At 42.4% G+C, this 25,229-nt stretch overlaps 1 protein-coding gene across 4 annotated transcripts in view; it reads right to left on the bottom strand.

Annotated features, from left to right (window-relative positions):
- The window catches only part of HECW2 (HECT, C2 and WW domain containing E3 ubiquitin protein ligase 2), a 330,879-nt gene that overhangs the window by 16,437 nt on the left and 289,213 nt on the right, over positions 1–25,229 (bottom strand). For all 4 annotated transcript variants that reach the window (XM_019492110.2, XM_019492111.2, XM_059727232.1 and 1 more), the window contains 8 exons: positions 21,708–21,821; positions 14,646–14,798; positions 10,491–10,589; positions 7,220–7,349; positions 6,498–6,644; positions 5,641–5,755; positions 4,766–4,851; positions 3,161–3,273 (listed from right to left, as the gene is read on the bottom strand). In XM_019492110.2, coding sequence (XP_019347655.1) covers positions 3,161–3,273; positions 4,766–4,851; positions 5,641–5,755; positions 6,498–6,644; positions 7,220–7,349; positions 10,491–10,589; positions 14,646–14,798; positions 21,708–21,821 — 957 coding nt within the window. The remainder of the gene's footprint in view (positions 1–3,160; positions 3,274–4,765; positions 4,852–5,640; positions 5,756–6,497; positions 6,645–7,219; positions 7,350–10,490; positions 10,590–14,645; positions 14,799–21,707; positions 21,822–25,229) is intronic.

The raw sequence follows: 25,229 nt of genomic DNA, 5'->3' as shown, positions 1-25,229 counted from the left end.
ACTGAGGAAACCCCAGGCATTGACAGCCTTGTCTAGTCATTATCATAGGAAAGCCTGGAAGAGAAAGGAAGATAGTGAATGAATTCAGCATAGGGAGTAATATGATCAGTGACAGGAGAAAAAAGTTAGGAAAAGCAGCGTTTCTCATTTTTTTTTCCAGTGATGCCAGGGAAAAGAGCTGAATTAAATGGCCTGCAGCACCAGCAGGCTGGATTAGATGGATCACATCTTGGCCATTGTTTCACAAGCCTTCTAGATTCAACAATTTAATACGAAGGTGCTTTCACCTTCTCTGTGCTATGGTCAGATTGATACATTTGTGGAAGACATCCCTTTCTCTAGTTCTACAATTCTACCTTGTAATGTCTACAAGTTGTCCTGGTTGGAGACAGACATGTTAGTAATTTTGATTTCTATATAGGAAATCAAAGAACAACAAATAGTTCTGTGTAGCTGAAATGTAGAGAGCCAGCACATAAGTTTCTAGAGTCAGTAGCCTTTAAAAAAAACTGCTTTGTCAGATAAAAGTATAAATGGGAACCACACAGTTAAAGGTCAAAATTCAATTAAGAGAAATGGAACAGTTTACATTACAAAATAATTACTTTAATATATTTTGGGGGTTCCATTTTATGACCCCTGGTTCTTATATTGTGAGAGATAGTAAATAGTGAACCCCTATTAACTTTTTCTTCACCATTTAGTAGTTTGTAAACCCTTAACATGTCCCCCCTCAAGTTTCTCTTTTCTAAACAGAATAGGCCTAGCCTTTTTAGTCTCTCCTCATATGGAAGCCCCTCCTTACCACTAATCATCCTTGTTGCCCTTCTCTGGACCTTCTCTAGTTCTTCTATATCCTTTCTGAGGTGTGGGGACCAGAACTGGGTACAGTATTAAAAATGTGTACACACCAGGAATTTGTAAAGGGGCATAGTGATACTTTTCATTTTGTTTACAGTTCCCTTCTTATTAATCCTTAACTTTTTGTTTGCCTTTTTAATGGCTACTGAGCACTGAGCTGATGTTTTTAGTGAACTGTCCACAATGACTCCCAGATCTTTCCTGTGTGGTAACAGCTAATGTAGAGCCCATCATAATGTAGGTGTAGTTTGGGTTACTTTTATCCACGTGCATCACTTTACACTTGTCTTCATTAAATTACATCTGTTATTTAGTTGCCCGTTCACTCAATCATGCCAGATCCTTCTGTAGTTCCTCACAATCTTGCTTGGTCTTTACCACTTTGAATAATTTTGCGTCAGCAGGAAATTTGGCCACCTCACTACTCACGCCCTTTTCCAGATCATTTATGACTAGGTTAAACCACACTGGTCCTAACACAGATCCCTGGGGAGCCCCACTGTTTACTTCTTTCCATTCTGAAAGTTGATTATTTATGCTCAGTCTTTCCTTTTGGCCTTTGAGCCAATTTCTAATCCACAAGTAGATGTTCCCTGAAATCCCTTAACTACCTAATTTAGTTAAGAGCCTCTGATGGGGGACCATATCAAACGCTTTGTGGAAGTCTGACTATACTATGTCAACTGGATTGCCCCAATCCACCTGCTTATTGACACCCTCAAAGAAATTTAGTAAGTAGGTGAAGCAAGATTTCCCTCTGACAAAACCATGTTGATTTCTCCCCAGCAAGTCATGTTAGTTCATGTCTTGAACAATGTTTTTATTGTTATTGTTTCTACCAGTTTTTCAGGAGAAGAGGTTAGTCTCACTAGCCTATTGTTCCCTGCATTCCCTCTAGAGCTCTTTTAAAATATGGGAGTCTAATTGGAGTCAGCCTCCAATCCTCTGGTACTAAAGCTGTTTTTAGTGATGGTGTTAGTTGTATACTACAGTTAGGAGTTCAGCAATTTCTCATCTGAGCTCCTTCAGGACCCTAAGCTGGAGGCCACTGTGTAGAAATCCCCCTCTCTCTGCCCAATGCGGGGGAGGACCAGGCCTGAGGGTGGGAAGAAGCTGGGCTACCATGGTGGGGGGTCTGGGGGGGGAAGAAGTGGGCCGTGACTGACCTGGCGGCAGCGGGGGGATGGGACGAGCGGGCTCAGGGCTGCTGCAGGGGATCAGGGGTAGGGCCGGAGCGGACCCAGGCCCGACGAGGGGAGGAGGCTCACTCCTCCCCTCCCCTTGCGGCTGCCATGTTGGGCTGGGCTGGGCCGGGGCCCCCCCCCCACTGCCTTGGCAGGCCGGCTTCTCCTTCAGCCTGGGCTTGCTCCCTCCCGTCCCACACATTGAGCCTGGGCCCAGTCCTCCCTTGGCCCCACTGTCACCGCTGATGCCACAGCGTACCTGCTCCTCCCCCCTCCCCCACATCAGGCCCACTCAGGCACAAGAGAAGTGGGCTCAAGGGGGAGGAGGGAGGAGTGGACCTGAGCCTGAGGTAAGGAGGAGACCCACTCCTTCCCTCCCCCCAGCCATGACGATGTCAGGCCACGGGCCCACTATTCCCCCCCAACACGGCGGCTTGGGCCTGCTCCCTGCATTACCTGCAGGGAGCAGGGCGGGAGGACAAGGCCAGCTGTGCTGGCCTCGCCGCCCTGCTCTGTCCTGCGTCCCCACCATCATGATGGCAGGCTGCCTTCTGTCAGAATGCTTCTTCACACTCTGACTGGCTGTTCGTCAGCCAATCAGAGTGCAAACAAAGCATTATGGACAGAGACAGACAGACAGACAGATTTAGGCTTTTATAATATTAGAATTGTTCATTCAAAAATGGAACAGTGAGAAAGGCAATCTAATTGTGTTTAATACTCTGTATCTTAACATTTCTGTTTCTTTATTAATTCATTATATTTTACAGGAGTTAAACCCATTTCCAACATTTTTTTTCCCCATAAAACCCTTAAGTGGATATTTACTCCTGTAAAATGTAATGAAGTAATAAAGAAACAGAAATGTTAAGATACAGAGTATTAAGCACAATTAGATTGCCTTTCTCACTGTAGTTTATGACAGCTGTTCACACTTCACAAACTTCATTCAACACCTCAATAGTTAATGGTTTCAGCAGGCAAAATATCATGATATTTACCACAACCAGCTCACAGTGAACTGAGTTAGAAATATGCAAGTAGTTTAAAATATACTTTGACATTTTTCAACAATAGCTGTAAGTACAAAAATGTATACAAATATATAGGTTTACCTTGGAAGAGCAGTGATTTTCCCCCATTTTTCTACACAGAATCTTCTTGGCCCATTGCTCCCTCTCAGAGAGGCAAAGCCTTCATAAGGTATGCTGGAGGTGCCTGTAACAAACTGTCAACACAAACAGAGCACAGTATAACCTCATAAATCCAGATATAAAAAATCTGGAATTATTGAAAATCCAGCACTTTTTAAAACTACACTCCATCAGGGAGTCGTGGCAGCCGGTCCCAGAGCAGTAGAGAGGGAAGCTTGCATACAGCAGCTATAACTGCCATCCACCATCCTGCTGTTGCTGCTCCACGTACAGCTGCTGGTCCAGGACTGACTGCCACTACCCTTCCCGCCACCCTGCCCTACCACCACTCCGGGACCGGCCACCTCTCTGGTTTCAAAAATCGGGAATTTTCACATTTCTGCCAGGTGTTCAGTCCCAAGCATGCTTGGATTCATGAGGTTATACTCTATTAAGAATCAATGCACAAATGAAGGGTCTTTCAGTGTTTGTGCACCCGAGTAACTTTACTCATATTGGTGTTCCCACTGAAGTCAAATTGCTCATGTAAAAGCATTTCATAAGACCCTCTGTGAGAGGGAGTCAGAAACAGGGAAGTTCTAGAGACAGATATTTCCTGATAGTAGAGAAGGAGAGAGGGCTTCTTAGACTAAGGGCTTCTTAGACTAATTTTCTTTTAAAGAGTCCACTTAGACACCCAATATAACCTTTTAGAAAAAAAAGCCCTGAGAACAAGTCCTCTACACTTATTCCAGAAAGTAGGGGTGTGTGAAACGAGCCATATTCAATTCAGATTTGGCCCAAATTGGGGACAGTGATTCTATTCGTTGATTCGGATCATTGTCCCTGATTCGATTCCGCTGAATCCGAATCTGAAGATTCGATGCTGATTCAGAGAATCAGCGATTCAGTCATAGGCACAGCTTTAAATGTTTTTTCTACATTCTCCAAGGTACCAGGCGTGACTTGTGAATGCTGCAATGCTGGGGCGTATGGAGCATCTCACAGGAAACTTCCAGTCCACTTCTGCCGAGTGCATTGGGGGGACCCCCCCCATGCTCCTATAGCTTGGAGATCAGCTGCAGGGGGACCCCGGGTATCCCCCCAGACCCAGGAGGCACCAATCTCCTAGTTCACTTCTGGGTCTGCTGCCAAACGCACTGGGGAGCCCCCCTCTCCCCACTTTCCTGTGGGACACTCCATCCACCCCAGCATCACAGCATTTATGAGCCGCCTGGTACCTTGAGGTATATAGAAAAAACATTTAAAGCTGTATCTATGTCCAAATTGTCAAATCTTTCCAAATCAAATTGGAACTCTCTGAATCGATTCGGAGAGCTTAAAGGGTCTCCCAATTCTATTCGGATCCAGAGATTCGGTCACCGAACTGGGCTCAATCTCCACCGAATCGAATCGGGGACCGAAGCATCACATAGCCCTACCAGAAAGCCTCTGAAGGAGACTGCAGAGTTCCCAGGTCCTTCCCATGTTCCACACTATCAAAAAATGTCATCATCCTGGAATGTAATTTAACATCTAATATACAATGGGGAGGAATATATCTATAGGAATCAACTGATCTCTCACCTGTAACAGCCTTAGTCTTTGTTCATTGTTGAACCTTTCTACAGTAGCCCAGAACCAGCGAATTACAATATGATTGTCATGGTAACCTGTTAGAACAACAAAAGCTACATTACTTTTGGGTCTTTTAGCTTTATTTATAAGTTTGTGAGAGAATATATTTGAAATGCTAATAGTTATTGACCTTCTCCTTTCTCATCCTTGGTTACAGTGCAAATCTCTATATGTCTAAATCAATGGGAAAAAAGTGAAACAAAACAAGGGCTCTCACCAGGTTTACTGTACTTTGTTGCAAATCAAAGGCAGGCATTCATCCAATTTGTTAAGAAACAGAAATACAAAATCCCTTTTGCAAATATATAGACATATCAATCCCTAGCAAGTTGCTAAGTAGCATTATTAACTCTGGTGACATGGGGGGGGTAATTTTTTTTTAAAGTTGTGCCTCGTGTCAGAATGGTTACAGCCATCTCACTCACAGTAGCTGCCATCAGCTCCCATTGTTCTCACTGGGACTGAAGCCATGCCTCACTTAGGATCACAGCCAGTTCCCTATACCCTTTGCAGGTAGAAATTAGGTGGTTTCAACTAAATAGATATGGCTGCCATTTGCCATTGATTCCAAAAAGTCTGATATCTGACTGCTGTCCATGAAGATGACTACCAAGGAAGTGCTGTGAATATGGGAACAGGAAGGAAAGCTAAAAGTTACTAAAATGTCTGCTCTTAATCCAAAACTAACCAGGAAAATAATGATATTTTGACATTAAATAATAATAATATATTTCATAGGATGATGTAGAATGGGATAGCTTAAAATAATGATGATGCTGTTTTAGAATTTATTACGAATAGCAAAACTGAAAAATTAACGTCACCTCCTCTATACTCTGTGTTATTTCTCCAGTCACTTAAGTCAATTTCTGCTGTGCCAGCAATAACCAGTTCCAGTTCTCTTGCATCAAATACAGACACAAGTCGAGCATCAACCACCTGTAAAGGGAAACAAAATACAGAAAAAGTACTCATTGCTTCTATTATTTTTGCCTTTTACTAAATAAGCTCCTCCATTACAAATATAGTATTATTTTTCAAGCAAAGAGGTGTTCTGGCTTGTTCAATGCATGGCAAATTTTAAGGTTTAAACATTTTTCAAAAGTCAAATAAACAGACTGTTCTTCCACTCTGTGTATGGTTTTATTGTGTTGTGGTCTGTTTTGTTTTAACACTGTAACTGCATTCAACTTTATATGAAGATCATACTTTCTGGAAGGCAAGTTATTCAACAAATAATACTGAAACACTACAGGGCAATAGGGATTCAATACATTCAAGTTCGATGACCAAATGTAGAAAATGCAGAAAACATACATTTGACATACACTTAGGCAACTCTGCTAGGCTGGGGTGAAGTAAAAAACTTCTTCTATGTCTAAATAAGATCATTTCAAGAATAAAAGAAAAGGCTAGACTGTACACATCAGAGTATCTACTGCCACTAATGTGAATAGTAGGCATGACAAAGCGTAGCTACTCAATGACCAACAATTACTTTCATTTACATACTAAGACATTTGACTGTTACAAAATAATAAAATTAATCCACTGTTTGGACTTATGCACTGTTACTTCTAGTTTTACATGTGTTATATATACTATATTGTTGGGAGCATTAAAAATTCATATTGAGAAAATGTTTGTTGGGGAACCAGTTCACAAGTAGGATTTTTTTTACCTCATAGAAACCACGAACTAGACTTTCTGTTTGCTGCACAACCCCTCTCTCAATTCTCCATTTCACCATTCTCTCTATGTATTCTTTTTTGTTTTTCTCTGTGACTGGGATGTTGGCACCTCCTGGCTTTAATTCCCGTTCAGTGATCTAAAAGGTTAAAATAAAATAAAATTAAAAACCCCACCACAAAATAATGTAAAGACAAAAAGGATCACTTGTACATTTTGTTATGCTAATTCCCAATATGATTAACCAAGCAGAGGCCAGCTTTACTGAACAGGAGTACATAAATTCAGATGATACAGATGAAGCCCCTGTTTTGATGAAATCATGACTTAGAAACAAGCTACAAAATAAGAGAGATAAACCAATTTTGCATTGTCATCCCTGTAGATAGATGTTAGAAATGAGTTTTCCTATATCATATAACCTTTGAATGCTGACAGACAATACTGACAAAATTTAGATGAACTACTGTCAGCAAAGAAAACTCAAGTATGTGACATTTCATATAGTCTTCAGAAAGTCTTTTTAATCAGAAAGCCATGCTTGGCAATAGATGATACATTTCCATAAGATTTTAAAGCTGTCTGTATCATATATGATTTTTATTAAAAAGTACTTAAAATCAGTTGGGAATGACAATCATATTTAAGTCCAAAGAAACAGTGACATAATAGACTATAAAGAGGAAAGGAAAGGAAAGTAAGAATCTTTCACACCTGCCCAAAAACTTCTTCATTTACAGTGAATGTGAGATCTAGGATATCATGTATATCGTTGTCTTTCATCCACTGCAAACTCTGGTGGAACTCCTCATCAAGGTATTCCAAGTCACTCAGGTCACATAGTCTAACATAAACAAGAAGAAAACATACATATATAGCTGACAGCCATAGTGTGTGCTCAGTAACAGAGCTAGACAGGACAGCCCTACAAAACATACTGAGAATAAAGGGAGCTCAGAGAAACCAACAGAACAAAGAACAGTGGTTACTAGATTCCTTTGTGCTGAGGTCCTGAAGTCAAATTAGTAGAAACTATTCTGACTTTGTGTGTTCGCCTGCTAATGGTAACAGTGGCTGCCTGTTCCACACTTATTCTCTCCATTTTGCTAAACTATAGACTCCAACTTTGAAATTTTAAAGACCTTTTATTTATATATTTCATATTGTTCCCAGGTGTTTGCCCTGTATTTCATGAAACTTTATTTTAGACCTGAAATATAGGAAAATAAAACCCTAATAATTCTATAGATAGAAATAAGCCATCTACAGATAGTACGCAATTCATCCCATAAAAGAAATAGGAACTTCTTATCACTAGCAACTGGCACTGTACTTATTGCTCAGGTTCCTACTCAATCACCTCTTTGACTGCCCTACTTGGCCAATGATGCAAGCTTTCACAGCTTAGTTATCCACATCTCCCAAAACTGTCTGTTGTGCTTTTGGCTATGTTGCTGCTAAAGCAGGCACATCCTTCCCAACCCAGTCTGCAGGCCATCTACCCTCTTCTCATTCAAGCCCTTTGTTAGCTCTAACTTCTTCCAAGATCCCCACCAGAAGTCAGGTAACAGCAACATTTACTTAGGTCAAATCCTGCCATGCTTATTAACACTGAATAACATCTTACCTTTCATAAAGTACCTCTCACTGCTACCCCACCAGGGGAATCTAACCTTGTTTCTGTGCTAAGGCTCATGAAAAGACCGATGGGAGGCAGCTCAGTTCTTTGTTACTTAAAGAGTGTCAGGAGTTGGCTTGGGACAAAAATTATTTTAACTTGCGCCCTGCAGCAGAATGGGTGGAGTAATATGACCCTCACTGACCCAGGAATGCCCTACGCACATCAGAGTTTCCTGCAGGGATGTGTACAGACTACAAAGCCATTAGAACCAGCTATGTAACTCTACAGAAGGCCTCTGGTGGAGAAGCATGCAGCCACTTTGCTGTTTCTTACTGAACTCATGAATCAGAACCAGTGTGGTTAAGGTGGCAGGCGCTGGCCCTGGGTTATTTTTAAAACTTATCTAGATAAGCACTAAGATAAAGAGCTAATGGAATTTAATGATTACATGATATTACTGCAAGAGTCTTTGCTCTTCTTTGCTCAGGCTCTATACTATTCTATTAGCTCCCTTCATGACATCTCCTCTAAAATTAGCTTGTAGGGGCAGGAATCATGTTTAAAAAAAATATTGTAAAGCACTTACTACAAGTTTACATGCTATAAAAGCAAATACATAAATAGTAATGTTTTATTTCCACGGTTCCATAAATCTGCAGGATGCTTTTCAGACAAATAGAAATCACCCTTCCAAAACGCATAAATATTGACTCCCAATTTTAGGTGCTTAATTTTTAGGTCCCCAAACTTGAGATACATCAGTCCTGACTTTGAGTGGTGTTGAGCAACTGCAGTTTTCATCTTGAGCTGAAGCAGTGGGTATACCATAGCAGTAGTTTTCAAAATCAGACCCAAGGTATCTTAAAGCTGAGCAAGTCAAATTGGAGGCAACCAAAAATTAAAGGCTACCTTTGAAAATGCTGGTCTTAAACCTAGATTGTCGAGTGATTCATATCCTGTTCTACAACTCATTAAAGCGAAATGAACAAGCAATTTATTAATATCTGTAATAATACCACAATCTTTGCATGACTTCAAGTATTTTATAGCAGAAAGATAATTTAAAAGGTTAAAATTAATCACGAGGTTTTCATACTGATCACAATCAACATTTGAGTTATAAGGTAACTAGCTAATACCATAAGTTGGAGCAAAAAGACTAAAATAAATCTTGGATTAACTATAAGCAGGGATCCAGGTTTTCCATTTAATGTGGAAAAATGCAGGTTTTCTCATTTGAAGGAGGAAATGTGGATTTCCCTCTTTAAAGGAGAAAAGTGTGGATTTTCCACTTTAAAGGAAACCATAGGAAACCACAGATTGCCCTTTGCAGGCTGGCAGCCTTTCAGCCTACAAGGACCTGGTTGGGGCTGGGAGAAGTGGGAGAAGGGCTACTGGAAGAAGGGGACACCACATGCATGTACACACACATACACGCATAGCTGGCATAAAGCCAGGCAGCGTGGTCGAACTAGCCCCAGCAGCTGGATGCAGGTAAGTCCATGGGGGGCAGAGGTTGGAGGGCCAGGGCTTGGGGACTGTCTGGAGGGCTGTGTGTGTGTGTGTGTGTGTGTGTGTGTGTGTGTGTGTGTGTGTGTGTGGCAGGGGTATGTAGAGGGGATGGGGATGTGAGAGACAGGGGTGGGACAGCAGCAGCTGGGGACCCTCTCCACCAGAGCTGGGGGTGGGGATATAAGGCTGCAGGTCAAGAGTAAGGGGCACCGACAGGGCTGGGGGAGCTGTGGCTGCTTGGGAGTGAGGAGCACTGGGGGGGACGGGGGCCTGTGGGTTGGGAGTGAGGGGCATCAGCATGGCCTGGGGGAGCAGAGGATTGTGGGTTAGGAGTAAGGAGAACCAGCAGGGCTAGGGGACTGTGGGTCAGGAGTGAGAGGCACTAGTAGGACTGAGGGGCAGCAATGTGGGCAGAGGCAGGCACCGACATATCAGGGTTGCTCAGTGCCACAAAGCAGCAGGGGGACAGCCACAGCTGGACCCACATCCTGGTGAGGGAAGGTGGCAAGGGGAGCTCTGATTTTCCATGATAGTCAAATGCTAAAATATATAGGTATTTAGAATTAATTTTATTATAATGATGGAGGCACTGGTAGGCTTCCAAATTGCTTTAAAACTGTAAATATGTCAATAAAAATTGTGTTAAATTGATACCTATTTACATAGTGGTGTTTCATCTTAATCATGGAAAAACACGGATTTTGGGGGGTTTAACCAGAGAATTTGCAGTTTTTAAACAGAGAAAACCAGGATCCTTGTAGACAAGTGACCAAATAATTACTTATATGGCTTTATTTTCCTAGGTATGAAAAGTTGAACATTTACTGCAAAAGAGAGAACAGTTCCACTTACATTCGGAGGAGGGCTTTATAAAAGGGCCGGGTAAAGAAGGCATCTAGCAGATATTGATGTATCAGAGCAAGACCAAGGATTCGACCACTAAACCTGAACCTAAAAGACAAAGGAAATGAGTTATACCCAGTATACTCAGACTTTGTGGTTTACATGTTGCCTTGCAATCCACACATACAAGTTATATACACAAGTTTCTTAACAGTATATTTAAACCAGATAGCTAAGGCTCCATTGTAGTATCATGTTTCTTTTTGTGTTCCTTTAAAATTCACTCTAGGGTCTAGGGGAAAGCCAAGTCTGCAGGGCATGGAAAGTCCCTCTGTTTTACATTTAAACTGACTACTTTTCAGTCACAGAAACTGTATACTAATTCATTCTGTATTGGCATGATGTAAATCCTCTTAGACTTGCTCATACTGATGGGACTGAGATCAGGCAAACAGCAAGTATGAAAAACTGGTCTTTGTATATATTCTGTTAGATGTTAAAGTAAAGTTACAACGTGTCCTGTTTTTGGGTCTTCCCATCTCCATCCGGGCAGTTTTTTAAAATATCAATGAATATCCAGGATTTTCCTCTGCCTCCGCTTAGCATGGAAGTTTTTCCCAGCACCTTCTGGCTTGCCCCAGCAAGGAGCTGCTTGGGGATGTGGGGAGCAGGGGAGGGACATCACAAGTGGGGGATGCGTCTACTCACAAGCCCTGGAGGCTGTAGGCAGGTAAGGCCAGGGCTTGGGGAGCGTGTGCACATGCATACAAGCACGAGGGGGGCAAGTGCCTGCCAGGGCTGCCTGCCCCTCCAGTGAGGGAAGGGGGCAGCGGGGTTCTTCGAGGCCAGTGGGGAGCTATGTGGGCAGCAGGGCTGGGAAGGTGGGGGGGGCATGGGTCAGGAGTGAGGGGCACTGACAGGGCTGGGGGGAGGGGAGCAGGGCTGTAGCTTAGGAGCAAGGGTCACCAGGGGGCTGATGGACAGTGGGTCAGGAGCCAGGGGTGTCAGCAGGGACTGGGAGGGGATGTAGGTTTGGAGGGGGGACACCAGCATGGTTACGGGGGCAGGGGCGGGATACTGTGGGCCAGAAGTGAGGGGCAGCAGCAGGGCTGGGGGATGTGGCTTGAGAGTGAGGGGCAGGGGTAGGGCACAGGCATATCACTGCCTCCTCCACAATCATATTACCCCCCACCACAACAGGTGTCCTCTTTTTTGAAACTGGAAATCTGGTAACCCTAGCTAAGAGCACGGTTCCCTTTTTAGAAACAGTGTGTATTGTAGGTCACTGTGAAAATGTCTTGCATTATATCAGCCCTCCAAATATCTGAAAACAGAGCTCAACCTAAGGATTTCTGTGAAAAAGGGAAGTTTATAGCCCTTTTGTTTGGACACAACCTCAGCATTGTTACAGTCAGAAAGACCAGCACTTGATTATGTCTTTGTCTATGCAGAGTGTGCATGATGGGGAGGCAGCACACAAAGCCTTTTCCCTCCATGCACAGGGACTGGCCACAACTACATTCCTTACATTCCCCCTGAGGCAAGAGCTATGCAAGTCTGGCACTAGTGTCTCAGAAAGAATGGGCTCACACACCACTCATCATTAGCTAGCTCTCTGCATAAATATGGCTGGGGAAGAACATAAAAAGGTTAGCAGAGCCATTCACAACCCTGAAGTTTTTCCTTCCTTGCTGCCTGCACCCTTTTCAGATACTGCATTTACAGTTTGTTCTTAATGAATTTATACTTCTAAATCAACAGGTGCACAGATACACAGTGCACCTAGCCAGCCAGTCCTTGTACAAGTAATGCCATACCTGGATGCTTATTTTGATGGGGTGGATACTTATCTTGCTGGGATGATCTGACCCCAGCTGACTTCCTGCCCCTTGGGCAGGGGGCTGGACCCAAAGATCTTGTGAGGTCCCTTCCATCCCTAATGTCTATGAACCTCTCAACTACACTTCATTACAACAGGCTTCTATCATTTGAGGCTCTAGTTTGCCTCTAGAGTACTGGGACTTATAACCGCCATCCCAGAGTTGCTGTAATTTAAGTGCTTAGATCCAGATTCACTGCTGGTGCTTATGGGCACAGATCCACTGACTTCTACAGAGATGCACTGATCAGTATCTGCTGAGAGTTGGGCCCTTAATCATGAAATCTGGTTCATGTAAAAATGGCCTTAGTTTTAAAGAGGCAAGGATTTCTTAGGGTTATACAGGTTTCCCTCAATTTATGCTATACATGCGTTCCTGGAGAACTGCAGATAAATCTAATTCACATAAAGTGAACCCACTTTACAGTGTAACAAATAGGGATAGGTTCACATGGGGAGAGGGAGGGAGGCTGGGACTAGCTAAGGGGTGGGGGGAGGGGGTGCTGCTCCTGGGGTTGCACAAGACAGCAAAGCAGAGGGAACAGAGTGGCACTCACCCCAGCCCCGGCTGCAGCAGCCTTAGGAGTGGCCAGCACCAGCTGCCTGCAGCTGCTGGGCTACACCATGCTCTGCCTGTCCCCCATGCCTGGGCTCCACCTGTCCCCACTCACCTCTACTCCTGGGCTGTGCTGTGCCCTGGTGCAGGCAGCTGGTGTCAGCTGCTTCTGGGGCCGCTCCAGCATGAGCTGGGGTGAGTGAGGGCAAGTGGAGCCCTGGGTGGCGAGGGGCGCAGCACTCACCCCAGTCCCTGCTGCAGCAGCAGCCCCAGAAGCAGCTGACACCAGTTGCCTGTAGCCACTGGGGCTCTGTCTGTCCCCACTCACTCCAGTTCCTGCTGCAGCAGCCCCAGGAGTGGCCAATGCCAGCTGCCTGCACCAGGGCACGGTGCAGCCCAGGAGCAGAAATGAGTGGGGACAGGTAGAGCACGATACAGCCCAGCACCTGCAGGCAGCTGGCCACTCCCAGGGCTGCTGCAGCCAGGGCTGGGGTGAATGCTGCGCCCCGTGCTGCCTGGGGCTCTGCTTGTCTGCACTCACGCCAGCCCGTGTTGGAGCGGCCCCGGGAGCAGCCGACAACAGCTTCCTGCACCATGCATGGCACAGCACAGCCCAGGAGCTGGATTGAGCCCAGGCACAGGGGGACAGGCGGAGCACAGCGCAGCCCAGCGGCTGCAGGCCACTGGTGCCAGCCGCTCCTGAGGCCACTGCAGCCAGGGCTGGGGTGAGTGGGGCCCTTTCTCCTCCCCACACAGACTTACCTGCTTGGGTGGGGGGGGCGTCTATGCTGATCACATAAGAGTGAATTTACATCGCATATAATGAATTATGGGTCTAAATATGCTCATCGCATAAGAGCGAATTCAAATATAAAGAACAGACATAAATCAAGGGATACCTGTATCTCTTATTGGACCACCTGTATAGCTGGGATAGAGTTAGACAAGCTTTTGAATGCAAGACATTCCCAATGAAGAATGTCTTGCATCCTAAAGCTTGTCTATCTCAACTATACTTGTTCCAATAAAACTTATCACCCTAACAAATCCTTGCTTCTTGCATAATTTCTAGACCATCGTGGCTAGAGCAGCACTCTTAATACTACCATTAATTAATTTTAAATAAATTAACTATACAACCTTTCATTTTTTTCTCTGATTGCCTTCAGATCCCTCATTGTAGATCCTGACCTCATGTTTTAAAGGTTATATAGAGTGCCTTTTGATCCAGACACTTTTATATTTACCACTGACTGCTTTATCAGAAGAACAAGATTCCATAGAGTTTCCTCCACCAGAGATCGAATGCCTTGCTGGACATGATCTGTATTGGTGGAGAAATCCTAAACTATGACATGCAGCTGAAATCTCCCCTTATTCACTGAGCTGACTAAACTAGTCTATTTTCATGCACAAAGGGCTGATAGTGAAGCGACTTGGGTGAAGTGACTGCTTGTGCAAAAGCAGCATGGCATTTCATATTGTGAGCCAATCCCACAATGCACATTAGAGAAAAGTCAGCTTTGTTGACCTGATGAGAAATATCATTTAAAACCAACCCAAGAGAAAACCCAGTGAGGAGAGTCTAAAGAAATGCAATTATTTGATTACTATTGGTTAAAAAGATAAAATTCCATAGTACATGTCTGATTATGTATGAGCTGATTCTCTGCAAATGGGGACAATAGAAAAAACATTTAAAAATTAAGATTGAAAAAATAATTCTTACCACTCATGGTGATTGTCCACAAAAGCAGACATGGGACTAATTTGAACTGTGTAGGTATCATTGGCTGAATATTCAAATAAACCATAATATGGATTGAATAGTTCTCTGGACACCAGAAAGAAAAATTCTCTTGAAGGTCCACTGTAATCCAACCTTTACAAAAATAAAGTTAATACAAAGGATTTATTTTACACAAATGGTTTCTTCTACAATTTGTTTTCCTTAAACATACATGCTATGCTTTTCTAACACCCTGTCACTTCTACTGTGTGGAATTCTCTTAAGTAAAATACAAATAATCATCACTGAAGGCTTAATTTAGTATATTACTGTCTAGTGTTGAGATATAATAGAAAGGAAAGCTAAAGGAAACGCAGCTGAAGGAAAAGCAGAAATCTCTTGTATGTACAGTGTACAATATAAAAAAGCCACTGCTAGTCCAAAGTTGAAAAATGAAAAAAAATCATATTTTGTTTTTACAGATTGGGAGCTATAAGAACAACCCAATGGGTTTTGTCCTGAGAAATATAATTGTAAATCAAATAATTGCTTTGTCTTCCCTGATCTAAAAGACTATTTATTCTTAGGGAATATGGTGGTTATTTATCAACTTTGTTATTAGAAACAGCAATCTTGGACTAGCAGGCACTGAAGGAAATGCATTCTCTGAGTGACATGATTACACACAGGCTGAAGAGTCTGACTGCTGAAACAGCATTAAGGATGAGCTTGCAGTCCTGCCATTTCCCCCAGGGTCACAACTGGACCATAATAAGGTTAATACTTCTGGAAAGGTGAAAAATGGAAAGCTAGGGGACTTTTCACAGTGAATGTGAATTATTATAACCCCAAACAAGGAACATAAAGAACCTTCTGTACCCTCAGGAATCATAATTAGCCCTAGTACCAAGATAAAACTCACAAAAAAGGTAGATACTAAACTTTAAAGGAGAGTCTGTACCTGGTAAGAATGAAAGCAGTTATCTGATACACAGCTAATATCCAACAGTTAATGGTTATGTAACTCACAAGGACCCACTTTGAACTGTATGTATAGCTATGTATCTTTTTTCTTATTTTAATATATCAATATACAAGTTATATTTTGATATATAAATATATGAACTGGGACATAACTTTGGATGCCATTAGTCATTAAAAATGTAGAATAATAATATATAATAGCATGATTCTGCCCCTTACAAAATAACCAGATTCCCTTCCAAAAAGAGTTTTCATTGTATTTTCCGCCCTTTAAAAATGCCAGCACTCATCCTATTCCCTCCTTCCATAAATCTAAGCAAACAGATCCATTTCCAGGGCTATTTCAGATCAAGGTGGATGCCAATGCTGTGAGTGCTCTGTGTGGGATGCCTGATCAGATGGTCTTTGCAGTTCAAAAAAGGAAGCTTTGGCTCAAGCGCCTCTGCTAACTGCAACAACATGACTCAAAAGGAACAGATAGCTGTCAGGCTATGTAAATATATGTCAAAACCAGAATCTGAAGGATCTACCTGGAAAGCAAAAAGCGAGCAGGGCAAATTCTAGAGGATCAGTATAATCTGTTCACAGAACAAAAACCAGCTTAACCTGGGGCTGGACCCTCCATCAATTTTAGTTTCTGAATAGACTTAAGACATAACCTCATATAATTCACAATGCAGTAGTCTAGTCTCAAAGTGACAAAGGTACAGATAATAATGATAGCAAGATCCATATAAAAAAGAACCATGTGGTCTTGAATTTGATTCTCAAACAGTAGCTTTGCATCTACCCACTTGAGGAAAAATAGGCTGGGACCCAGGAGATCTGGGTTCAGTTCCTTTCTGTAGCTGTGTGTGGCACAGAATTCATTTCACTTCAGTTCCCAAGCTATAGATATCGATAAGAATGCTTTCCTCATCACAGAAAGCTTTATAAACATAAATTCATCAACATTTTAAAGTTTAAAGGTGAAGGAAGCCATAGTACCCACAAAGACAGACAACTTGGTAGATGGAGACAAAGTTGGGTTAATCCCGTGGTGAGTAACTCTCCCCTAACCTTCCAAACAGCCTAACATCCGTAGTACATAGGAGGCGGGTAGCAAGACAGACTCCTCTGTGTCTTCTCACAGAATAATGGTGCAAAACTACACTCGAACCTCATTGACAGAGTAAAGGACAGGTATTCTTTATTTTTGCCAAAGTCCCAGAAATGTCAATGCTACTTCAAACATTTTCAAAGCAGCTGATTAAATCTGTTATTATCAGTCTGGGCACCAAATCGATCCCTAAATTTCATTCACCAATTTAACCACGTGTCATTCCCAAACTGTAATCAGATTAAAGTCAAGGAAACCTGAAGCACTTGAATATCACAAAAGTTTACTCACCCCTGACTTTTCAGTATTCTCTAGAAATGGAGGAGACACAAAAGCAACTGTTTAGACTGAATAATCATTTCTCAGCAAAGGATGCACAGACGCTTTCTTAAGGAAAGCAAGCAGTCCATTCTCTCTAAGTGGAGCTCCCAGTAGAAAGACATAATACAGAGCAATTTATGGGACATAGTTATATCTCAAATATAGCCGTGAGTGACAGCAGCAGAAACTCAAGGAGAGAAGCCATAGTGTCTGGAAATTACTGTCCCATCCTCAGAGATGCTACAAGTGCAATATGAATCTCAGAGATTTTGTCAACCAAGTAATATAAAACTTTTCCTCACAACAGAAGGATCTTGATTCATTTAGTTGGCAAAGAGAGCTCAGGCTACCTAGAACGATCACCAACCTGAACAGGCTGCCTACGGACCACCTGGATTGGATGGTGGAGGCAAAGAAACTGTTTACCTCCAGATGCTAACAGCAAAAGAATGAAAAAAACTATCACAAAGGATCAGCTTCAGCATCATGTTTCTGCCACACTTTTCTAAAACGTTAGCTTTCATCAGTCACCTAAAAAGCAGGGTAACCTATAAGGATAAGACATGGTATAAAGACCATTGCTGAACTGCAGATAAAGCCACTGATGCTCTACTGAAGGAAGAATATCCTCCCCCAGTCATTCAGAAGTCTGTGGGCTCAATTAAGCTCCCAGGTCTCTAACCCTGACAGAAGAAGTGGGCACCGCCCTCAAATTCAGAAGGAAATGAAAGCCTGAACATCAGACTGAGGATATGTCACACAGGCTAAATCAGTAAACACTTCAGGCAGTCCCAAGGCTGTCAGAGTAGCTATTAAAATACTATCTTTGTGCTTGAGCTAACTCCAGCCATTTCCCAGCGCTCCTTTTGTACACAGGATTAATATGACTCATGTCAGAGGATCAATCATTACATTCCTGTTTTGTCAGTTAGGTTTATCCCATAACTAAAGACTTGGCACTTAGGTCACTTTATACAAGAGGCATGCAGCCACACAACAGCTGCATAAGGAGCAGGCATCTGAGTATTCAAAAGCAGAAGTGTTGTGGTTGGCAGCAGGCTTCCTCACGTCTGGGAGCACTGCTTAATATTTTAAACCATAACCAGTCCGTATAAATCCACTAGTTGACACAAAGAGATTGTGCTACTAGGGCCATTAGCTGTGATAAAAGATTTGCTGTTTTTCAAGTGACCTTAATTGAGCAGGAAATTTCTGTTTTTTAAGAAAAGCAATGTTTTGGATTTATCATGGATGAGATTCTGACCACCACCTTTAAGGGTTCAGGGAGTCCTAAAATAACTTTAAGTGGCTGGCAAGTTTCCCTCACCCTGATGCTAGAGAGACCACTGGTGTAATCTAAAAAGGCCAGTGGGCCCATTGGACTAGGTTGACCTATGTACCAAAGTACTTCCCAGAAACTTGCGTGCACTAGGGGACACCACTGTCTTGGAGCATATCCCCTAAATACGTACTTGTAGAGAGACTTTGGGAGCAAATCTTACAGTTGTCTCCACAGACCCGAACCAGGGGCCTTCTCCCATTACTGAAACAGGTACTTTTATACTGTTTTGTCCTTGGTATAAAGGGGCCACATCTGGGGTAAGGATCTTACACCATATTTTTAGATGCCATCAATCATCCTTACATTCTTCTGTCATTTTAGAAGACCCAAAACAAATAATTATCCATTAATTAAGACATACATACCACAATGACAGGTATACTTAAAAACATCTAGGATAGACAGATGATACTGTTATGTTTAATGTCCATAACAAATCCAAGCCCCGAAACTACCTGTTTCTTACCAGCTCCACATGTATATCGCACCCACACTCACACACTCTTGTGGTAGAACTGTGCAAAATCATGCATTTTACTTTAAAATAATTAAATTTAGAAAAAAAAAATACATCTAAGGTTCTTTTATTTCCCATGTGGCTTTGAACATGCAGCCCACACTTGCAAGCTTTCTTTGTTAACATAAAGGGTAGAAACTTACTTAAAAAGACTGAATAGAGAGTTTCATGTACTCAAGCAACTGAGGATTTAAGAAAAACACACCAGCTATCATAAGATTCATCTTAAAATTGTGCAAATGGCAACAGCGAGGTTTACATTACCCTAACTACTAGGCAAACAGACCTAGAGTTAATCAAAATATTATGTACATACAGTGAGGATTTCATTACTGATTTAAGATTTCCAGGGCCACAGAAATGCCAGATTAAATTCCTTCCTCAATGTTATAAAGAAAAAATTGCAGCAAAGAAGTAGAGATTGGATGGGAAGATATGCTTCTCTGAACATTTTTCCTATGACTCCTTCCGTTGCCTCAACCCATCCTCCTACGTGTAACCAAATGAGCTCTATGAGATACATATCCTTGCGCAATCTGAGATGAAACAAGAGTCGTTTGCACACATCCTTTCATCATTCAAAACATACACTTGTAAGCAGATGACTGATGTCAATTCAATCTGATGTTACTCATAATTAACCGCTTCTTTACTTTAAACAAGGATGTGTTATATAGACTGGTTGTAAGGGGAGAAAGGAAAAATGTGTATTATATGGCCCCCTCATCCAGGCCATGTTTTGAAAAGTAACATCCTAACATGGTCTGATGAAGGAAAATAATCTACCTGGCCTTATATTTGTATTATTAACTCAGTTCTCTCTTTCATGTATGAATTCCATTCTTTTTGCTTTATTTTTAAAGTTTGATTGAAACTGATAGTTGTGAAAATGAAGGCCAAAATCACTATTTGGAGTAGGCCCAGTACCTGTGCCTGAATCCTGTGTTATCAATACACTTTCAGTGTTGTACTGCTTCAACCCTCCCAATTCCTGGCCTGGGGTTTTGCTTGGATCAAAATTATCTATCAATCTGTACTGATGTGGTAAAATTATCTTTATCAACAAGCCCACAGTTGCAGCCAGAGACCACCACATTTTATTGGAAAGCTTTACTTCTAAAAATTAGGCTTTTAAGGTTACACTTAAACACACTACAAATCTTAGGGCTTTTTAAAGAAGAATTTATCTAATGGTGTACAAGTTGCTTTTACTGCACCAGGGTCAATACAAGTCTTTGGAACATCCTACAGGCTATTAACAAACAACTGCAATCACCCTGCCACTGGGTCAGGATGTATTTTATACCAGTTTCTATAACAAAAGTAAAAAAATATCTGAAATATGAGAGAATAAATTTGTGTATATATTTACAGTAATGCTAATCAGGTCCATAAAAGGTCCTAACCATAAGCTGTAGCTGTGAGAATAAAAAAAAAAGATATCTGTATGCAAATGGACAGTTGGATACAAAACTGATCTTCTTCCAATAACTGAGAATTCCAAGTACGCAAGGAAATGCATATTTATTTGCATGTGTGAGGATTTGAAAAACCAGACACATGAGCCACATTCTCAGGCCAACCTGCACCTTGTCACAGCAGCTGAACTACGCAGAAATTGCAGGGATGGGGGGACAGATTCCTCTGGGCCAGAAGTTGGTATAGCTGCAGAACCTACTATAGTTTATTGACTCAAACAACTCTCTATTTGTCTTCACCACAATGTGAAGGAGAGAAAATCCTCTACATGGCTGGTCTTTTAGACACGTTCCTCCCTTATTCTATCTCTCTGTATCATCTTCACTTACTGTGTGAGTGGTGCAAGGCAAAGGATGTGGACCACAATGAGCTGTTCTTCCTTTGTGCTGCTGAACTGCATCAGGTTATACTGCTAGGGCTCTTGTACAGTGACGAAGTCTGGTAAGATTAGTCCCTTTGTGTCTTGTGAAATTAAAAGGCTTTAAAAACACATAGGGGTCAAAAAGCAAAAGAACTAAAATCTGAAGACAGAAAACAGTTCACCATTCAAGTTTCATTTGGAGAAGGGAAATCGGATCAATTGCTTAATCTGGCCTCATATTGCAAAACTTCCAAGCTCTCCAATAATCAGCATTCTCTCGGCCACAGGCTAAGCATCTGCTGCTATGGCTGGGAGACGTTAGGAATACTTTTGTTTATTTAACAAACAGCAGCAGACCGCTGGAAAGTTTTATTTGTGACATAAGACCCTGACCTTGCAAAGGACCATCTGCCTCTTATGGTAAGGGCTGAGATGTAGTTAGACGTGTTAGTCTGAAATCAAGTGGCTGGGTAAATTTGCACTTTATAGACTAACCAAAGTAGGTAGATAGATACTTAGCTAGATAGATATAGCACAAGCTTTTGTGGGCTGAAAGCTCAGTCCACAAAAGTTTGTGCTATGTATTAGAAAAACAAAGACAGAATTAACAGAGATAAAAGAAATAAGAAAAACGTGAGAACTAAGTTTTTTTCTGCTTTCCTGGTGACACTGAGACATACATTGGCAAAACGTCCATAGAAACGTACACCTAACTTCTGAAAAGTTTTACAAAAAACTTTACATTATAAAAGCTTTGCATTACAAAAAGCTTAACATTTTAAAAAGCCAAAGAAATCATTCTGAACAGCTGTTGGTTCTAGGCTTCTGTATGTGGCATTTCCTCACCACAATCCTTCCTCTTTTCACTCTAGACCACAACAGGGTGGTAAAAGAGCCAAGCACAGCTGCAAAACATAGTATAAACATTGTGTTCATGCTTACTTCCCTCTTCTACTCACCCTTCCTCCCCAACAAACGTGACATAGAGTTTATTTCTCTGTAGGTCTTTTCTTGAGTAACCCATAATCTGGTTAAAGGCATCTTCCAGCAAGTGGTCTCTTCTGATGATTAACCTGTGCAAGATAATTTTTAGCAATTCACTTAAAGGAACTGTATCAGAAACCATTCATTTACAGCAAGAGGTAATAGAACAACTGCTACCAACAGCATTTATTTTCAGTTTCATGGGATCATTTGATACAGATTTAGCAGCTTGTGCCTGGTAGTCTATGTTCTTCTTGGATAGACTTTTGAATAAATTAAAATGTTTCCTGAATGAAGACATATTGTTTTAAAATTTTTCAAGACCAATTCTCACTTATATCAAAAGTTGCTTTACAGTCTTCTGGCCACCTAAAGGGGTCTTAAAATAGGCACAACACCCTCTTAAAATGGGTACTGCACTTAATTTAAAAAATCCTTTTCAATGCCTTCACTATGCAAAATGGCATTATTGTAAATGAGAATCTAGCACCTCATTTGGAAATCTATCTAGTGCAATACGCAAGGCAAAATTTGGTGAAAGATTCTGAATGACAGGCCTGAAAACTAATATCTTGTATTTCTCCAAAGAACAGGTTTATCTGGGTAGCAAGGAATGCCAGGAAGAATGACAGATATTTTTCCAAGAACTGAATTCAACACTAAATGTAAAAGTGTAATTACATGATTACTGGAAAAGTGTAGAAAGGGGAAAAAATCATGAGGTCTAGGTAAAATAATCTTACAAAGAGCTGAACATTTCTCTCCTTGGCCTAAGTATTTTTTGTAGCATTGGCTTCCCATGGAAAATCGAGTGATAAGTCCAGTAAATATAATATCTTAGATTATTTTTTATTATTGCTGCTGTCTGAAATATTGGGATAACTGAAGCACTAAGTAATTTATCTGCACATGAAAATAGGTGAGAGAACAGGGGCACCAAACAGGGCAGTTTGCAAGCACTTCACAAGTCAATTCACAGGTGGTCACTTTGTTGCCCCCCTCTTTGAAAGGGAGTCATTAAGGTAAGTTTTATCCTCAAATAAGAGTAATTAACCTATGTTTGTTTAGCACAAGTAGCTAAAACTGAGACGTTAGATCAAAACTTGAGCCCCTTGTTTAACTAGAGCCCAGAGCAAGTGGGAGGTTCTCTAGGGAGTTTGCCCAGAAACTCTCTCTTTCACTGTAAGCCCGGTGACAGGAAGCAGGTTATCAGGAAAAAGGGAACCTTTCAGGACCATGGAGAAGTTTGCCAGGGCAGGTCAGCTTGGAGAGAGGGGCAGGAAGAGGGAGGCAATGGATTTAAGAGACCTAGAGAGATGGCTAGAGGATATTGCAATTCCAGAGCCATTGCACTGTCAGCTCCTCCTTTGGTTGCACCTGTGAGATGTCTGTCCAGGCAGGATTGCTTCCACCCAGGTCCTGCCTCGGTACTGTGTAGACTGCATATTACAGGATCCTTCCAGTGACAGCCTGATAGGGGAGTGCCTGCAATGTGATCAGTGACTCCTGGTGGTGTCCCTAAGGAAGAAGTCAAGAGAGCTATAGTAGGAGGTAGTGAGGCTCAGAGGCATCTTCCACCACGAGGAGTTCATCGCTTCAATGCTGGAGGAGATCTCTAGGACTGCAAAGGAAGGACTGCCAGAGGAGGGGGTAGAGAAGAAGAGAACATGCATTCTAGGAAGGTGGAAACTTGTGACCTCCAGCAGCACACAGAAGTCTTCATCCCCACCTGCAGCAGTTTACCTGGAGACAGATATGGAGCCCTAGCAACAGAGGAGGAGGAGGATGTTCCATCAGTGGAAGAGGCCAGGCCAGACATTCCCAAGTTTGGGAGGACTGAGACCACTACCACCAAGAGGAAGCGACAGGTGGTGGTGGATGGAGACTGCCTTCTGCAGGGGATGGAAGCATCCATCTGATGATCTGACCTGTTGTCCTGGAAGGTCTGCTGCTTGCCTAGTGCACCAACGATACTGCCAGAGGGCACCCTGAGTAGATCAAAAGTAACTACAGGGTTCTGGTGCAAGGGTGAAGGGGTGATGTTCTGCTTGATCCTTCCAGTCAAGGAGAAGGGCCCCTTGCAGGACCAGACACATCCTGCAAATCAATGCATGGCTATGCAGATGGTGTCACCAGCAGGGTTCTGGCTTCTTCAACCACAGGATGTTGTTCCAAGAAGAAAGATTGCTTGGAAGAGATAAAATCTACCTGATGAAGAGAGGAAAGAACATCTTCACAGACAGGCTCACTAACATAGTGAAGAAGGCTTTAAACTAGGTTCACCAGAGGATGGAGACCAAAACCCTGAGGTAAGTGGGGAAGTGGATGACCTGGAGGAAGCACAAGCAGGAAGGGGCAACAGGGAAGGCTTTATTCTTCCTGAGAAAATAGGGTAACCAGCTAGATACCTCAGGTGTCTGCACATGAATGCACGGAGCCTGGGAAACAAGCAGGAAGAATTGGAAGTCCTAGCACAGACATGGAACTGTGATTTGATTGGAATAACAGAGACTTGGTGGGATAGCTTGCAAGAAGGAGTACTGCCATGGTGGATGGGTATAAACTGTTCAGGAAGGGCAGGCAGGGAAGAAGAGGAGGAAGAGTTCCACTTCATGTAAAAGAGTTACATGATTGCTCAGAGCTCCAGTATGCTCAGACCTAGAGATGGGTCTGTTGAAAGTCTCTGGGTTAGGGTCAGAGGGAAGAGCAACAAAGGTGAGGTCATGGTGGGTGTCTGCTGTAGAACACCAGACCAGGAGGAAGTGGATGAGACTTTCTTCAAACAGATGGCAGAAGTTTTCAGATTACAGGCCCTGGTTTTTATGGGGGACTTCAATCACCCTGATATTGGCTGGGAGGGCAATACAGATTGCACAGACAATCCAGGAATTTTTTGGAGAGTATTGGGGACAACTTCCTGGTGCAAGTGTTGGAGAGGCCAGCAAGGGGCTGTGCTCTGCTTGAACTGCTGCTCACAAACAGGGAAGAATTGGTGGGGGGATGTAGAAGTGGATGGCAACTTGGGCAGCAGCAACCACGAGATGATAAAATTCAAGATGCTGAGGAAAGGAAGGAGGGAGAGCAGCAGAGTAAGGACCCTGGAGTTCAGAAAAGCAGACTTCGACTCACTCAGGAAACTGATGGGTAGGACTGCCTGGGAGGTCAGCCTAAGGAGGAAAGGAATCCAGAAGAGCTGGTTATATTTTAAAGAAACCTTACTGAGAAAATAGGAATAAAACATCCTGCTGCACAGGAAGACTAGCAATTATGGCAGAAAAACAGCTTGGATTAGCAGGGAACTCTTCAATGAGATAAAACATAAAAAGGAAGCTTCCAAGAAGTGGAAACTTGGACTAATGCTAGGGAGAAGTATTATTTCTCGGGCATGCCAAGATGAAATCAGGAAGGCCAAAGTGCAATTGGAATTGCAGTTAGCAAGGGACATGAAGGGTAACAAGAAGGACTTCACAAGAAGTTCAGCAACAAAAGGAAGATCG

This window comes from Alligator mississippiensis, chromosome 4 (genome assembly GCF_030867095.1).
Source record: "Alligator mississippiensis isolate rAllMis1 chromosome 4, rAllMis1, whole genome shotgun sequence".
Taxonomy (NCBI): Eukaryota; Metazoa; Chordata; order Crocodylia; family Alligatoridae; genus Alligator; species Alligator mississippiensis.
Note: the sequence above shows the minus strand (reverse complement) of the source record. Positions and strands in the feature narration are given on the sequence as shown.